Below are 13,554 nucleotides of genomic sequence, written 5' to 3'. Positions count from 1 at the left end.
GTAGCCTAAACAAATCAAAATAAAATGGAGCAAAATTAATTACAATATACGTATTTTTATATGTATATGCCCAATTGTGTGTACTGTAATTTGTGTTGCTTCATTATGTTTCTTGTAATTACTAAATAAATTATATCTTTGCTGATATCCCATGCAACATCCTGGTATATAGAAATGTATCTGTATCAGTGCATGGGAAGAATACTAGTCAGAGAAAATCCTCCCATTGACCATAGTTAAGTTTGTGGCTCAACTGGTAACGTTTCTGTCTCAAAACATCAGGCCCTGGGTTTAAAAATCAGAAGGTTCCTTGAAGTGGCTGACGTATCTGTTTGATATGTACTTGTTTATAATATATTTCCAGGTTGGTCAAGTGTTACAGTTTTTTTTCTTGCATGAAAATCAATAAACATTGATTAATCATAAAATATAACTGTTAGTTGATGAACCAGTAGAGATGAAGAACATAATTAATTCCACCAATAAAGTAAAGGAAAATACAAATGCAAAAAGTCAGGCCTATTACACCACAATTCTAGCCCCAGAATAGTGCCAGTCACAATGCTCACACAACCATATTGATTGGCTAAAGTATCTCACTCACAATGAAAATGCTTCTTTGCACTCAGGATCAAACCCATAGGTCAATAGTTATTTGCATTGGATGGGCCACATGGGTTTGTACCTCCTCACAGACATTTTTTTCACATAATGGAATGCATATACCATAGCCCAAAAATATATGGTAGATTCTGTATTGCACATTTCTTTTGTTGTCAAAATGTTAATTAGACAAGATGCTTATATTCAAGCATTTAAACAAAAAAAATAACATTTCATTTGCACTGACACACAAAGCTAAAAAGTATAAATCCTTTATCGTCTTCTGATTTTATTTAAAATGATTCACTCTTTTCTGAAGTTTCTATTTTTTTCTTTCTTTTACAGAATCAAAAATAACAAAATTAACAATATTAATTACAATAGGTACATGTGAAAATAAAATTAGGCACAATTTAATCAATATTTCACAAATTAAATTTATTAATTTAACACAAACTTGAAAGAGAAAAGAAAACTGTACATATCTGTGGGTTCAACATGCTAATTTTGTACAATACGGCTGAACTATTCACTGTTACTTGAAATAATCAAAAACAAAATAATCCCTGTGTATTTTTCTTAAGAAATAGATACAAAGTCCTTTTTAAGATCCACAAGTTGCTAATTCTAGCAGCAGTGTGAGTTCATTGTTTGGGTGGATTTATGTCTGTAGATGTAGTGAATTGATTGCAAGTAGATTTCAAGCAGGTAAACAGAATTCAGGAAAATTCAGGAAATTTCAACCTTATATAAAGACATTTATACAGCCTTCCAAACTGGATTTTAGGTGTTTATTATTATTATTATTATTTTTGCTTAAAGTATGTAGAGCGTGCCTATTGTGCTTATTTTTGAGAATTGGTTACAAAAGAAGATGGGAGTAGAACTCAATAGCTCAATATAGCTATAGGATGTTAACAGTTTGGGCAGCTGCAGGGAATGACATGAGGTCGCCAAATCATAGACAGTCTGTATAGCAGTCCACTATAGCAAAGTTGTGGAAAATGTGACTGTCCCACAGCTTTCTAGCTCCAGGTTTGTAGTGCTCCTTGTTTTCTTATGAGAAAATGAGTATGCTAATAATGCAATTCCTTAACACTGCATTGACTATGCCTCCAAATCAAAAAAGCACTTCAAATATATTTTGGTTATTTCTGTTTGAAGTCCGCCAACAAGACTGATATCTTTAAATTAGCTCCCCAGTTTGCCTAATAATGCTAAGCTCTCCCCAAATTCTCACTTGATAGAGGGGCAAGTTAGAGCCAATGGCATGTAATAGAGCACATTATTTTCTTGCTGATTGGTCAAAAACGATCACCTGATCCACACTGTGACTACTTTGGGAGAAATGTACCATGCAGCAGGAAAGGTGGGTCTTTTTTAGACCATCAGCCAAGGTGAATGTCCTGCATATCATGCATTGCGTAACTGTCATTTCAGACAATTTCTCAGAATAAGCTGCCGTATATATGTACATGACATATATATCTGCCTTGTATATAGAACTTGTAAGCAGTTTTTCCCTTCGCAAACTACCTATAATTCTATTTTCTTCTGAGCTAGTGAATGGAGACTAGCTAGAATCATGTCTGCCCATACACTATGCATGGAGAAAACAAGGATCCTGCTTCCTAATTCTGTATAGCACATCCTCGGAAGCTGCAGCAGTAACGGAGGACATTACATAGCACTGCTGAGCATTTTAGATGTGAATTCAGCAATTAATTAAGGCCGTAAATCACTTACAAAAACAGGAGCAAACTTTCTGTCTCCAGCAGCCCCTCTCTACTCCGCCTTCCCCTCTTCTCCTATGTAATCTGATCCTTCAGTGAGCAGGCAACCTATCTATACTGAAGATGATCTGAGCAGTGATATCCGAGTTAGTGAAAAGAAGGGGGAGTAGGAGCATATTTCTCTGATAATATATATTACAAAGTTTATTATATTCACTAGTACCATTCATTTATGGAAAATATGAAATTACAATTACTATTTAAGGCCTGCCCTTAGAGATATAATCAAATTGATGTTGTTATGGTATATATCTACATAACTGATACTTCTAATTACATCTTATATTTTAAGTTACTTCATTGAAAAGGTAATTGCACTGCTTTTAAAAGGCATGAGAAGTGTTTGGTTTGGAGAATGTGCATTTGATTTATTTAATAGGCAAAAAAAATAATGAAAAAGAAAAAGATATAATTGACACTTGACATCTGTGTGTTTGGTCTTAACAAATTCAACTATATAAAAAAAACACCTTTATCTACATATTTATAGCTAACACTTTGATAAGGCACTGCACAACCATTTGTACACACGCCGCCCTGCACACCTGATCTACTGAGGCTTTACTATCTCAATAATATTTACCTAAACAACATGTAAAAGAATCCATTATTACAAATTTACACACACAAAAATCTTTCTGTACATGATTGTCGCAGTGATGTACATATTTCTATTTTAAATTACAGCATACATACTTTAGACCAGAGGTAGGCAACCTGTCGATTACCTGATGTAGGCAGAATACCCCAACCTTGGCTGGGATCTGTAGCTTTCAAACGTCTGGAAATCCTAGATTGCCTCCATCTGCCTTAGACTCATTTTGACCAAAGTCGCTTCAGAGTCACAAAGACGGGTCTTTGGTGCCATCTTTATTTTACTATATCTCTGTACATCAAGCTGAAGTGTCCATCCATAAATAAGATGTATAAACTAGGGCACTATACTAAGAGACTTTAGCATAGCTGTTAAATGTGCAGTAAAACCTGCCATTCCACAGTCAACTTTCCTTACGTGGAAATCAGGAAGCCTATAAAGAAGTCACAAGGTCTTATTTTCCATTTTCTTCACAGGTAGGAACCCTTTGTTTTGTCTGTGGAGCTATAACGTGGGCTAGTGTTTTTTTTCTTCTTAATTTTCATTTACTAGCTATTTTTTCCCTTAAAGTCCTATTGCTTAAATTATCAGCAGTGTATCAAACAGAAGATAAGCACTTCCGGTTGAAATTCCACTTCAGCAATGTTGCACAGGGACACCGGAACATCTGTTTCATGTAACCCATCAGCAGGGTTTATTTGTATTCAGATGAAAAGTGCTGTTTTCCTGCTACAAGTATTCAAGTTCCAATGCGTGGTGTAGTGCCATTAAATCTGAGTGGCTTGTTATTCTCCAGAAGGGCATTGAATGCTGAAACGAAAAAAAAAAAAACTGAGTTGAAATTTCATAATGGGGCAAACATTTTTTCTTTGAATAAATAGATTCTCCAATTTTCCTCAAAATTTCAGTTACCAAGCTCAGTAGTAATAAATTCAGCATAGATTTGTTTTGCTAATGTGAAATAAATCCCCATTCCACTTGCCAGAAATGGAATGAATATCTGCAAAATAACTGCACCTTAAGAATTTCACCTTGCTTCATGGATAGTCCAACCCTAAATTTGGAATTTACATTACCTCAGAATTTACAGGGACACAGGTCCAACCTTTCTCCAACAAGTCAAGCCAGAAGTATACTGTTGGGTCACGATTTTTGAGTAGGCAACCAACACTTTCAAATAGGGGCATTAATATAAATAATAAGCGGTACTAGAAGGGCATGTCTCTGCTACTAAAGTTTTACAACTTCTAATCCAATATGTACAAATCCAGACTTTATATTCCAAGCAGCAGACCTGCCATCCAGTTCTCATCTACATAAAGTCTCTGATCATTATGTATGGTGGTACAGACAAATAAGACTAATAGACCTTATAGACTTATATTGGGGTTCATGATGCTTCCATTGGGATCTTGGTATTGACTAGAAAAAGCTAGAACTAGTGATTAGTGACTCTACTGGAACTCAATTCGGATTCAATTCTGCAGAATCTTTTGACCTATTACAGTCAGACACAAATAAATATGACCAAATTGAAAGTACTACAATTGCCCTGAAAAGTTGTGGATGACATTCTGGTGTCTTCTGAGACTTTATGAAACCATTTTCAAGCTCTTTAAAGCCAAAACAGCATTAGTATACTTAAAATGACAGCAGCATATCAAACAGCCTGTTTAATAACACACTGCATAGTTGTATTTTTTACTCTAAAAAAGTTTTAAATTTTTTTTTGCTTTTTGGTATTAAATGCCACCATTTTGTATATACACACGCTGACCAAATACTCCTCCTTCATCTTTTCTATCTTCTAATATGAAAAATGGCTGATGTAATTTTGAGAAATTTGCCCAAATTGGAAAACGCTGGTCAAATTTGATTCACTTAGAGTCAATTTACTGATCAGTGCCAAAACGCCTGATGAAAAAGGAAGACTTTTTAATTCTCAATCATGTCACCTGTCTTCTCAAACAAAGCTTACAGTATTCAGTATGCAATCTTTTTAAGGAAAACAGGAGGGTTTTTAAAGCAGTAGGCGTGGAACCACTGTGTTAACCAACAGATTTGCCTTAGGTATTTACCCAATAACTCCTATTCAGGGATCTGGAATTCTTTTCAGGCCGCAACCTACTGTAATAGTCTCTGTATGGTAACAGCTGACCCACAGGAGTCAGAGATACCAGGGCAGGGCATTGATAAGTCATGTAAAATTCTAGTTAGGCCTCATGCACACGGACGTTTTTTTTCACGGTCCGCAAAACGGGGTTCCGTTGGTCCGTGATCCGTGACCGTTTTTCCGTCCGTGGGTCTTCCTTGATTTTTGGAGGATCCACGGACATGAAAAAAAAGTCATTTTGGTGTCCGCCTGGCCGTGCGGAGCCAAACGGATCCGTCCTGAATTACAATGCAAGTCAATGGGGACGGATCCGTTTGATGTTGACACAATATGGTGCCATTTTAAACGGATCCGTCCCCATTGACTTTCAATGTAAAGTCTGGAGTTCTGTTATACCATCGGATTGGAGTTTTCTCCAATCCGATGGTATATTTTAACTTGTAGCGTCCCCATCACCATGGGAATGCCTCTATGTTAGAATATACTGTCGGATATGAGCTACATCGTGAAACTCATTTCCGACAGTATATTCTAACACAGAGGCGTTCCCATGGTGATGGAGACGCTTCAGGTTAGAATATACAAAAAAACTGTGTACATGACTGTCCCCTGCTGCCTGGCAGGTGCTGCCAGGCAGCAGGGGGCAGACCCCCCCCCTGTTTTTAACTCATTGGTGGCCAGTAGGCCCCCCCTCCCCTGTTGTTAACTCGTTGGTGGCCAGTGTGCGCACCCCCCTCCCTCCCTCCCTCTATTGTAATAATAGCATTGGGGCCAGTGTGCGCGCCCCCCCAACCCCCCCCCTCCCTCCCTCTATTGTAATAATAGCATTGGGGCCAGTGTGCGCGCCCCCTCAACCCCCCCCCCCTCCCTCCCTCTATTGTAATAATAGCAATGGGGCCAGTGTGCGCGCCCCCCCAACCCCCCCCCCCTCCCTCCCTCTATTGTAATAATAGCATTGGGGCCAGTGTGCGCGCCCCCCCAACCCCCCCCCTCCCTCCCTCTATTGTAATAATAGCATTGGGGCCAGTGTGCCCCCCCCCTCCCCCGATCATCGGTGGCAGCGGAGTAGAAGATTCATACTTACCTGGCTGCTGCGATCTCTGTGTCCGGCCGGGAGCTCCTCCTACTGGTAAGTGACAGGTCTGTGCGGCGCATTGCTGTCACTTACCAGTAGGAGGAGCTCCCGGCCGGACGCAGACATCGCAGCAGCCAGCAGCCAGGTAAGTATGAAAATCTTCTACTCCGCTGCCACCGATGATGATTACAATAGAGGGAGGGAGGGGGGGGGGGGGTTGGGGGGGTGCGCACACTGGCCCCAATGTATTAAAACAATAGAGGGAGGGAGGGGGGGTTGGGGGGGGCGCGCACACTGGCCCCAATGTATTAAAACAATAGAGGGAGGGAGGGGGGGTTGGGGGGGCGCGCGCACACTGGCCCCAATGTATTAAAACAATAGAGGGAGGGAGGGAGGGGGGTGCGCACACTGGCCACCAACGAGTTAACAACAGGGGAGGGGGGGGGCCGCACAATGATATTCAAACTGGGGAGGGGGGGGTCTGCCCCCTGCTGCCTGGCAGCCCTGATCTCTTACAGGGGGATATGATGGGGTTAATTGTACTATCATATCCCCCTGTAAGAGATCGGGTGCTGCCAGGCAGCAGGGGGCAGTCTTGTACACAGTTTGTAGTGTATTCTAACTAGAAGCGTCCCATCACCATGGGAACGCCTCTGTGTTAGAATATACTGTCGGATCTGAGTTTTCACGAAGTGAAAACTCAGCTCTGAAAAAGCTTTTATGCAGACGGATCTTCGGATCCGTCTGTATGAAACTAACCTACGGCCACGGATCACGGACACGGATGCCAATCTTGTGTGCATCCGTGTTCTTTCACGGACCCATTGACTTGAATGGGCCCGTGAACCGTTGGCCGTGAAAAAAATAGGACAGGTCATATTTTTTTCACGGCCAGGAAACACGGCTCACGGATGCAGCTGCCAAACGGTGCATTTTCCGATTTTTCCACGGACCCATTGAAAGTCAATGGGTCCGTGAAAAAAAACGGAAAACGGCACAACGGCCACGGATGCACACAACGGTCGTGTGCATGAGGCCTTAGTGAGAGGCTGAAGGTCAGGGAAAGTGGAGTGCGTGCAATACTGTAAGCAGTCTGAGGTCAGGGCAGGCAGTGAAAGGGCAATAAGGAGTTCATTCACAGGTCAGGTCAAGCAGCTGAGGGTCAGAATACCGTAAATGGGCACAGGTTGGTATATGAGCAGACAACAGAGAACAGCATATATTAAGGAACTTAGCAAGCAAAGTAACCTATTGCTCAGGCACCTTCCCACAGGGTTTGCAGCCATTGTCTGGTAAAGATGGAGGTGCGCAAACCCTGGCCTTTTAAGAGCTAGAGGGACGACCGCCACATGCACCCTACAAGCAGAGGAGGAGAGGCCCTATCTGCGTGAAGGGAGAGGATGAACCCTGCTGCCAAGCCCACCTGAAGGAAGACGGTGAGAGACAGGTTTGGGCCGTTGGGTAGGGTAAGCGAAACAGACACCATTGTAATAATAATATATGTGAATACCAAAAGTTTAGAAGGTTTCTCAACATCCTTTTTCACTTACACAATAATCATATGAAATACTTTTAGGGTAATTGGAATCATGAAAACATAATGAATGTAAATGAACAGATATTAACAACTAGATATTAGCAATATAGAAACAACTGAGTTACCTTTTTGGCTCCTTGCTCTTCCTCTACACCATCTCCAACTACAACATAGACTACTTTTCTTCCAAACCTTTGAACTATCCTTTCAAAGCAGCTTTCTTTACCTGTGCAAAAAATGAAAGGGGAATGTTATAAAATTTAAAAATATTGAGTTTTTAGCTCATGTTTATCATCTAAATAGAAGAATTTTCAGTCCAGCTTCATGATATACAAGAAGTTCAAATTCAGGACGAGTATACAAGATAAGTAACGCAATATATTTACAATTACTTAACTTTGAATATTCTATATACAAAAAGCAGTATTCAAGGTTGAACATACAGCATATTTCTTAAAATTTCTTTTGTGTCTAAAACTTTCAAAACAGCTTCAAAAATTTTAATTTGTGGCCAAATGGATTCTACATGAATCTAAAGTTCTCCAATTGCCCTGGAAATTGGCAAATGACCCTCTAAAGAAATTTTTTCAAATTATTGCTCTCCCCCATCCCTTTTAAGCTCAGTATGACAGTAGATTAGCAGTAGTGGTGGCTGTGTGAAAGTGGCAATAGGAATATTAGCAGTAGGAAGTAACAGCTACAGAAGTGACAGTGGCATGATGGGGCCAGCGATAAATAGCCACCATCAGCAATGACAGATTTATTCATCAACCTCAGTCAAAGAGGGGTCGTTGATCCGGGAATTAATTTTTTATTCCCCTTAGGCCAAATGCACGCGGCCGTGGAACACGGACATGAGCAGTCTGTGGTATCCCTGCCTGGCATCCTGCTGAGATACCACGGACTGCTCACGGGCGTGTGCATTCGGCCTTAAGTGGGGAAAATTGGCTTCTACCTCACAGTTTTTTTTTTGCCTTCCTCTGGATCAACTTGCAGGATGACAGGCCGAACTGGATGTACAAATGTCTTTTTTCGGCCTTATGTACTATGTGACCATGTGAAAGGTGTGTGAAGATCCTCACAGATCAATTCCTGATTTATCCTGACAAAAGTGTATTTTGTACACTGGTGCAGAACAAATATGTCTGTTTAGGTGTGACAACTCCCTCTGCTGTGGTGAAAACACACTTTGAGATTACATTGGAGACTGGACAAGACAGTATAGTGAGAGGAAACAGGGCCGGTTCCGGACACTGTTCCAGTCTTCCTGCCCAGATGTCCATGAGGTCAAGAAAAATGGTATGTGCCAGAAAAATGCCACAGTACAGGTAGGCAGTATGTCTCAGTTTGCAGTACAGGTAGTCAGTACATCTTAGTTTGTTCATTTACATCAGCCTGGCATGGTACATAAAAAAATGCTCCATCATGTTAATGAAACTTAGGTGTCTGTTTCTGTGGCTTCTGCTACTTGTGTTAGCAGAGATGGGAGGATTAGTGTGACTTAGTGGGGGCGGAGGCAAACTTTCTGGCCAGACATGCGGACGGCAGGCCTCTACACACTGAAATCTGTGGCAAACTGCGTGCACGGATTATCCTGGAATACATCAATTTGGCCTCCCTTTCAGCAACAGAAAAATATTCCCCAGTTTGCTTGGATAGTGAAGGTCTAAAAGCATCACTATCCAGTAATGATCAGACTGCTTGATAATAAAAAAATACAGCTGTTATTATGTAAGCAAGCAAGCAAGCATACAGCTTGCCATGCTAGCCAGCGTGCCCTAGGATGCAGTTCTTTCATGCACCCCACTGCAGTGACGCGTCATGGCCAGTAATGTCATTATCAGTAGCAGTCTTGTGCTCCTCCACTAACTACTCCTCCTTCTCTTCTTCCTCCATTGGTAGCTCCTCATTCTTCTCCTCCACTTCTGACTCCATTGGACTTTGTATGTGTGGGTCCCTAATAGCTATAGGCGGCCAACAAGAAGTAGAAGCTGTTTTTCTTCTGCCATCTATTGTTGTATGAGCATCTACTCTAAGATAAATATCAGTGAGATGACATCTTTGATGCTGCAGTTTCTCTACTGACAAATCTGGATGCATTTTTGAGGGGCCTGAGTACAGGACACGGGCCTGTAATGAGTTGCTTCTGCCTGACCTTAAACCAACATATGCTCCCTGCTGAGGAGGTGTGGTGCATCAAGAAATTATTTACTGCTTTATGATGTGCATACAGAGACTCTAGCATATGCAAGGTGGAATTCCAGCAAGCTGGAATATTGCAGATCAAGTGGTGCAATGGATGCCGGTTCTGTCATTGCAAGTCCAAGAATTTTTTTTTCGCCACATAAGAATGGTTGACATGTGAGGACAGTCTCCCAGACATAGCCAGCACCCTCTGCAAGCCACAGTACTTTTTCAAAAAGTGTTGCATCACTAAATGTATCACGTGCCCTATAAAGGGACTATGTGTTAGTTACAACAAATACACAGCAGCCATGATGTTCCTGCCATTGGCACTGAACACCTTGCAAAGTTGGAGTTAGGAGACAGCCTGTGAGATGTTTGCTGCTTGATGCACTTTTTGCACTGGTCGGCTGTGTGACTACTCTGAGCTAGACAGACACCGTCAATTGCAAGGAGTGTCCCATGATCTCCACTACTTTTCAGTACAAGGCAAGGATGTCTTTATTGGAGAAACAATATTAGCTAGGTATCTTCCAGTGAGGCTGAGTGCACGTCGTCATTTCCTTAAAGGCAGTAGAATCCACTAAGAGGTACAGCCAGGTTGGAGTCAAGCTTGCATACAAGAGGATTACTGGGCAAATAGAGTTGTTTCCTGGCCACACATTTAATTATCTATGGCTGACAACAGAGAGCTACTGCTGTTTGCACTACTACCCACATTCTGACTCTTGGAGAAAAAGGAATGAGTCTTTCATTTTCCACTCTTCCAATTACCAAACAGTTTACACAGATTATTAAACGGTAGCAAAATTGCAAGTGTTCTTTTTTTTTGTATTTTACAGAGGCACAATTAAATGTACCTCCTCTTCTACAAATCACACTTCACACTGGCATTGACAATTTGCAATGGTAATAATGCAGTAATTGCAGTAAAGTGAAATACATTTGCTGTAACTGGATGGTTTCTTGAACGTGTTAACACAGACATCCTAATGCAGTTATTGCAGTAAAATATATTAGCTGTAACTGCACAGCACCTTGAACTGATTCAGCTTGTTAATGAAATGTGCTGAAATGTCCAATTACAACAGATAGATAAATTGAACACGTTTGTTTTTAGAAAATAAAAAGGGGGCGATTACTGAGAGTTTGCAGCAGAATGTATGCTATTGATGCTGGAGGTGCTGACAATTAGGCTATGAACATTTTTTTTGTTTTTTTACAAAAAAAAGGGGCGGGCTGGCTGTACAGTTACTGGGGAAAAAAATGAATAATAATATGATAAAACCCTAAATCTACCTAATTATATCACTATACTCTTCCTATCATACCTAAATTGCTAGCTTGTTTCTGAAATTGCTATTTGGCAGACACAGCCAAAGTGTATGGTTTTAGATTGCAAGCTAAGGACAAAACGGTGTCTTGCTTGTTCTGAGCAAAAGGACCTGCCAGAATCCTGCTCCGCTCCCTGATGGGCTGTCTGTTAACCTCTAAGCCAATCAGGGCAAGCCCATCTCTCCTCTCTCCCAGTGTCTTGTGATGTTTCATCTTCTTCTTCCTTCCTGTTTTCCCTTCCAATTTTCACAGTAAAATGGCGCTGACATCGTTTTGCGTAATTTGTCTGAAACTAATTGCCAAAACTTTGGATTCACTTGGCAGACCAATTTTTGTGAAATTCGTAATGAATGTGATTGGTTTACCATCAATTTGCTCATCTCTAATACAGTATAAATTTATGCATAATGCTTCATTCGGTACTCACCTATTTTAGTTGCACTATAGATATTTTCAATTGGAAAGGCTACTCCTAATCCATACAGCAAAACCTTTGCTAGTGCTGGTATAAGTTGAGTAGTTGTGACTAGTATATTTACACAATTAGTCCTGAAAGACAGCAGTTACAATATATATGAATAATTAAATTTAAGAACAATGCGTTTTGTTTATATCAAAGTATACTAATCAACTGGTTTTATGCATTTAGAAATAAAATACCTGGAGTGAATTAATGTAAGGGCTTTCAGTGCAAGAGTTAACCATGAATCTGTCAGAGCTTCAATCTCGGCCCTTAGCTGTAACCAGGCTTCCCTCTTTGCTGGGCCAAGCAAACCTGATATAACACAAAGAATTTTATTTATGCAGTTTCGTTCCTTAGAATTTACTGTAACTTTGTCTAAAAGTTTATTTTAGCCTACAAGAAAAGTACAATTTAATAAGAACAAAAACAGTTTATCCTTTAATTGTGCTGGTGGGACAACCCCTCTCCATATGCAATAAGAGGGCGTATGGCTGTTGAAACCCACTTAATGCTGGGTCTGGTGAGTCACTGAATGTCGAGGTAACTCTCAGATTAAATGGTTGTCTTATGATGAGGCAACCCCTTCCATTTATGTTTGTTCATGGCAAAGTCATATGGTATCCATTAATTTTGCAAAATAAAGGTGGATCCTAGTATTTTGTAATGATTGAAATCAGGGGCGTAGCTATACCTCTTTGTATTGTAAAAAAATCTACGTTAGTAAATGGCACTCAACACAATTTTGATCAAAAATGTGTGCAAAGAGATAAAATGTTCATACATTGTAAGCATAGTAGTAATGCAATTCAGAGCAATCCATGTTTCCAGTGTTTGCATGTGTCTTTTCACTTGGAGGTGAAGGTGCTGTCACATATACTGTTTGTTTGCTTTTATATGTCAGCCATGATAGTATGTACCTGAATTTTAATACATGTTATTTGGAGGTGCTGGTCTAATTTTATTTCTTACTTTGTTCTTACCTCCGACATTATTTTTATAGGTGTTGTAGATTTCTTTTACTCTTCTATAACGAAAAGCCAGTTTTCTCATCCAGTCTACACCACCACGGACCCCCGTTGCAAGGCAGAGGTTTGCACTGGTTGCTGCTGCTGGAAAGCCATCAGTTCCAAAGTTATATGTGCTATATTAGTAGAAAAAGGAACTCCTTAAAAATCAGGTAGATAATCTCCATACAGTATTTTGTAGATGAAAAGGGTTGACCAGCCTAGGAGCCAGTAGCCCCACTGATCATAACCTTTGACCAATTCAAAAAAACTCACCTGTATGCAGTCCCACTATTCCCATGTGGTTTCCCAATTCCCAACTGTTTCTGGTCTTTGCTGGACCAGAAGTGTCTCAGGTTCTGTGATCACTATGGCAAATCACTGGCCTCAGAGGTTGCATGTGCATGAATAGCACATAACTGCTAGTGACATGCTAGGGTTGTGCTGTTCTAGCACATGTGACCACTGCGGCCAGTGATTGGCTGTAACCGCCATTTCAGGTCACTTCCCATAAGGTAGCATGGAGACAGTGTGGCCACAAACAGGTGGGTGGTTTTTTTTGTTTGTTTTTTACAGTTTTTATTAAGAAATTTCATGAGCCAATGTTGCAATGATAAAAAAGGTCAGCATTGAAGGAAATGGAAAATAAACATTATATATATATATATATATAAATATATATATATAATTTTTTTTCATGTATAGTAATGTCAAGTACAACATTGCTTCATAAACAAGGTCTTTATGGGCAAAAAAATCAGGATTTTCAAGCTTAAAGATAACTGACAGACAGGGGAGACTTCAGATGAAAAAAAATGACAAATATTCTAAAAAACAAATATATAGCATTTT

The 13,554-nt window shown here is 40.3% G+C and overlaps 1 protein-coding gene across 8 annotated transcripts in view; it reads right to left on the bottom strand.

Moving 5' to 3' along the window:
- Positions 1-885: 885 nt before the first annotated feature.
- EYA1 (EYA transcriptional coactivator and phosphatase 1) overlaps positions 886-13,554 on the bottom strand; it is a 101,464-nt gene continuing 88,795 nt past the window's right edge. For all 8 annotated transcript variants that reach the window (XM_044294515.1, XM_044294518.1, XM_044294519.1 and 5 more), the window contains 5 exons: positions 12,679-12,839; positions 11,896-12,010; positions 11,663-11,784; positions 7,842-7,942; positions 886-3,801 (listed from right to left, as the gene is read on the bottom strand). In XM_044294515.1, coding sequence (XP_044150450.1) covers positions 3,721-3,801; positions 7,842-7,942; positions 11,663-11,784; positions 11,896-12,010; positions 12,679-12,839 — 580 coding nt within the window. In that variant the 3' untranslated portion in view covers positions 886-3,720. The remainder of the gene's footprint in view (positions 3,802-7,841; positions 7,943-11,662; positions 11,785-11,895; positions 12,011-12,678; positions 12,840-13,554) is intronic.

The sequence above is a fragment of the Bufo gargarizans genome, chromosome 5 (assembly GCF_014858855.1).
Source record: "Bufo gargarizans isolate SCDJY-AF-19 chromosome 5, ASM1485885v1, whole genome shotgun sequence".
Classification (NCBI taxonomy): domain Eukaryota; kingdom Metazoa; phylum Chordata; class Amphibia; order Anura; family Bufonidae; genus Bufo; species Bufo gargarizans.
This window is presented reverse-complemented; position numbering and strand designations above follow the sequence as displayed.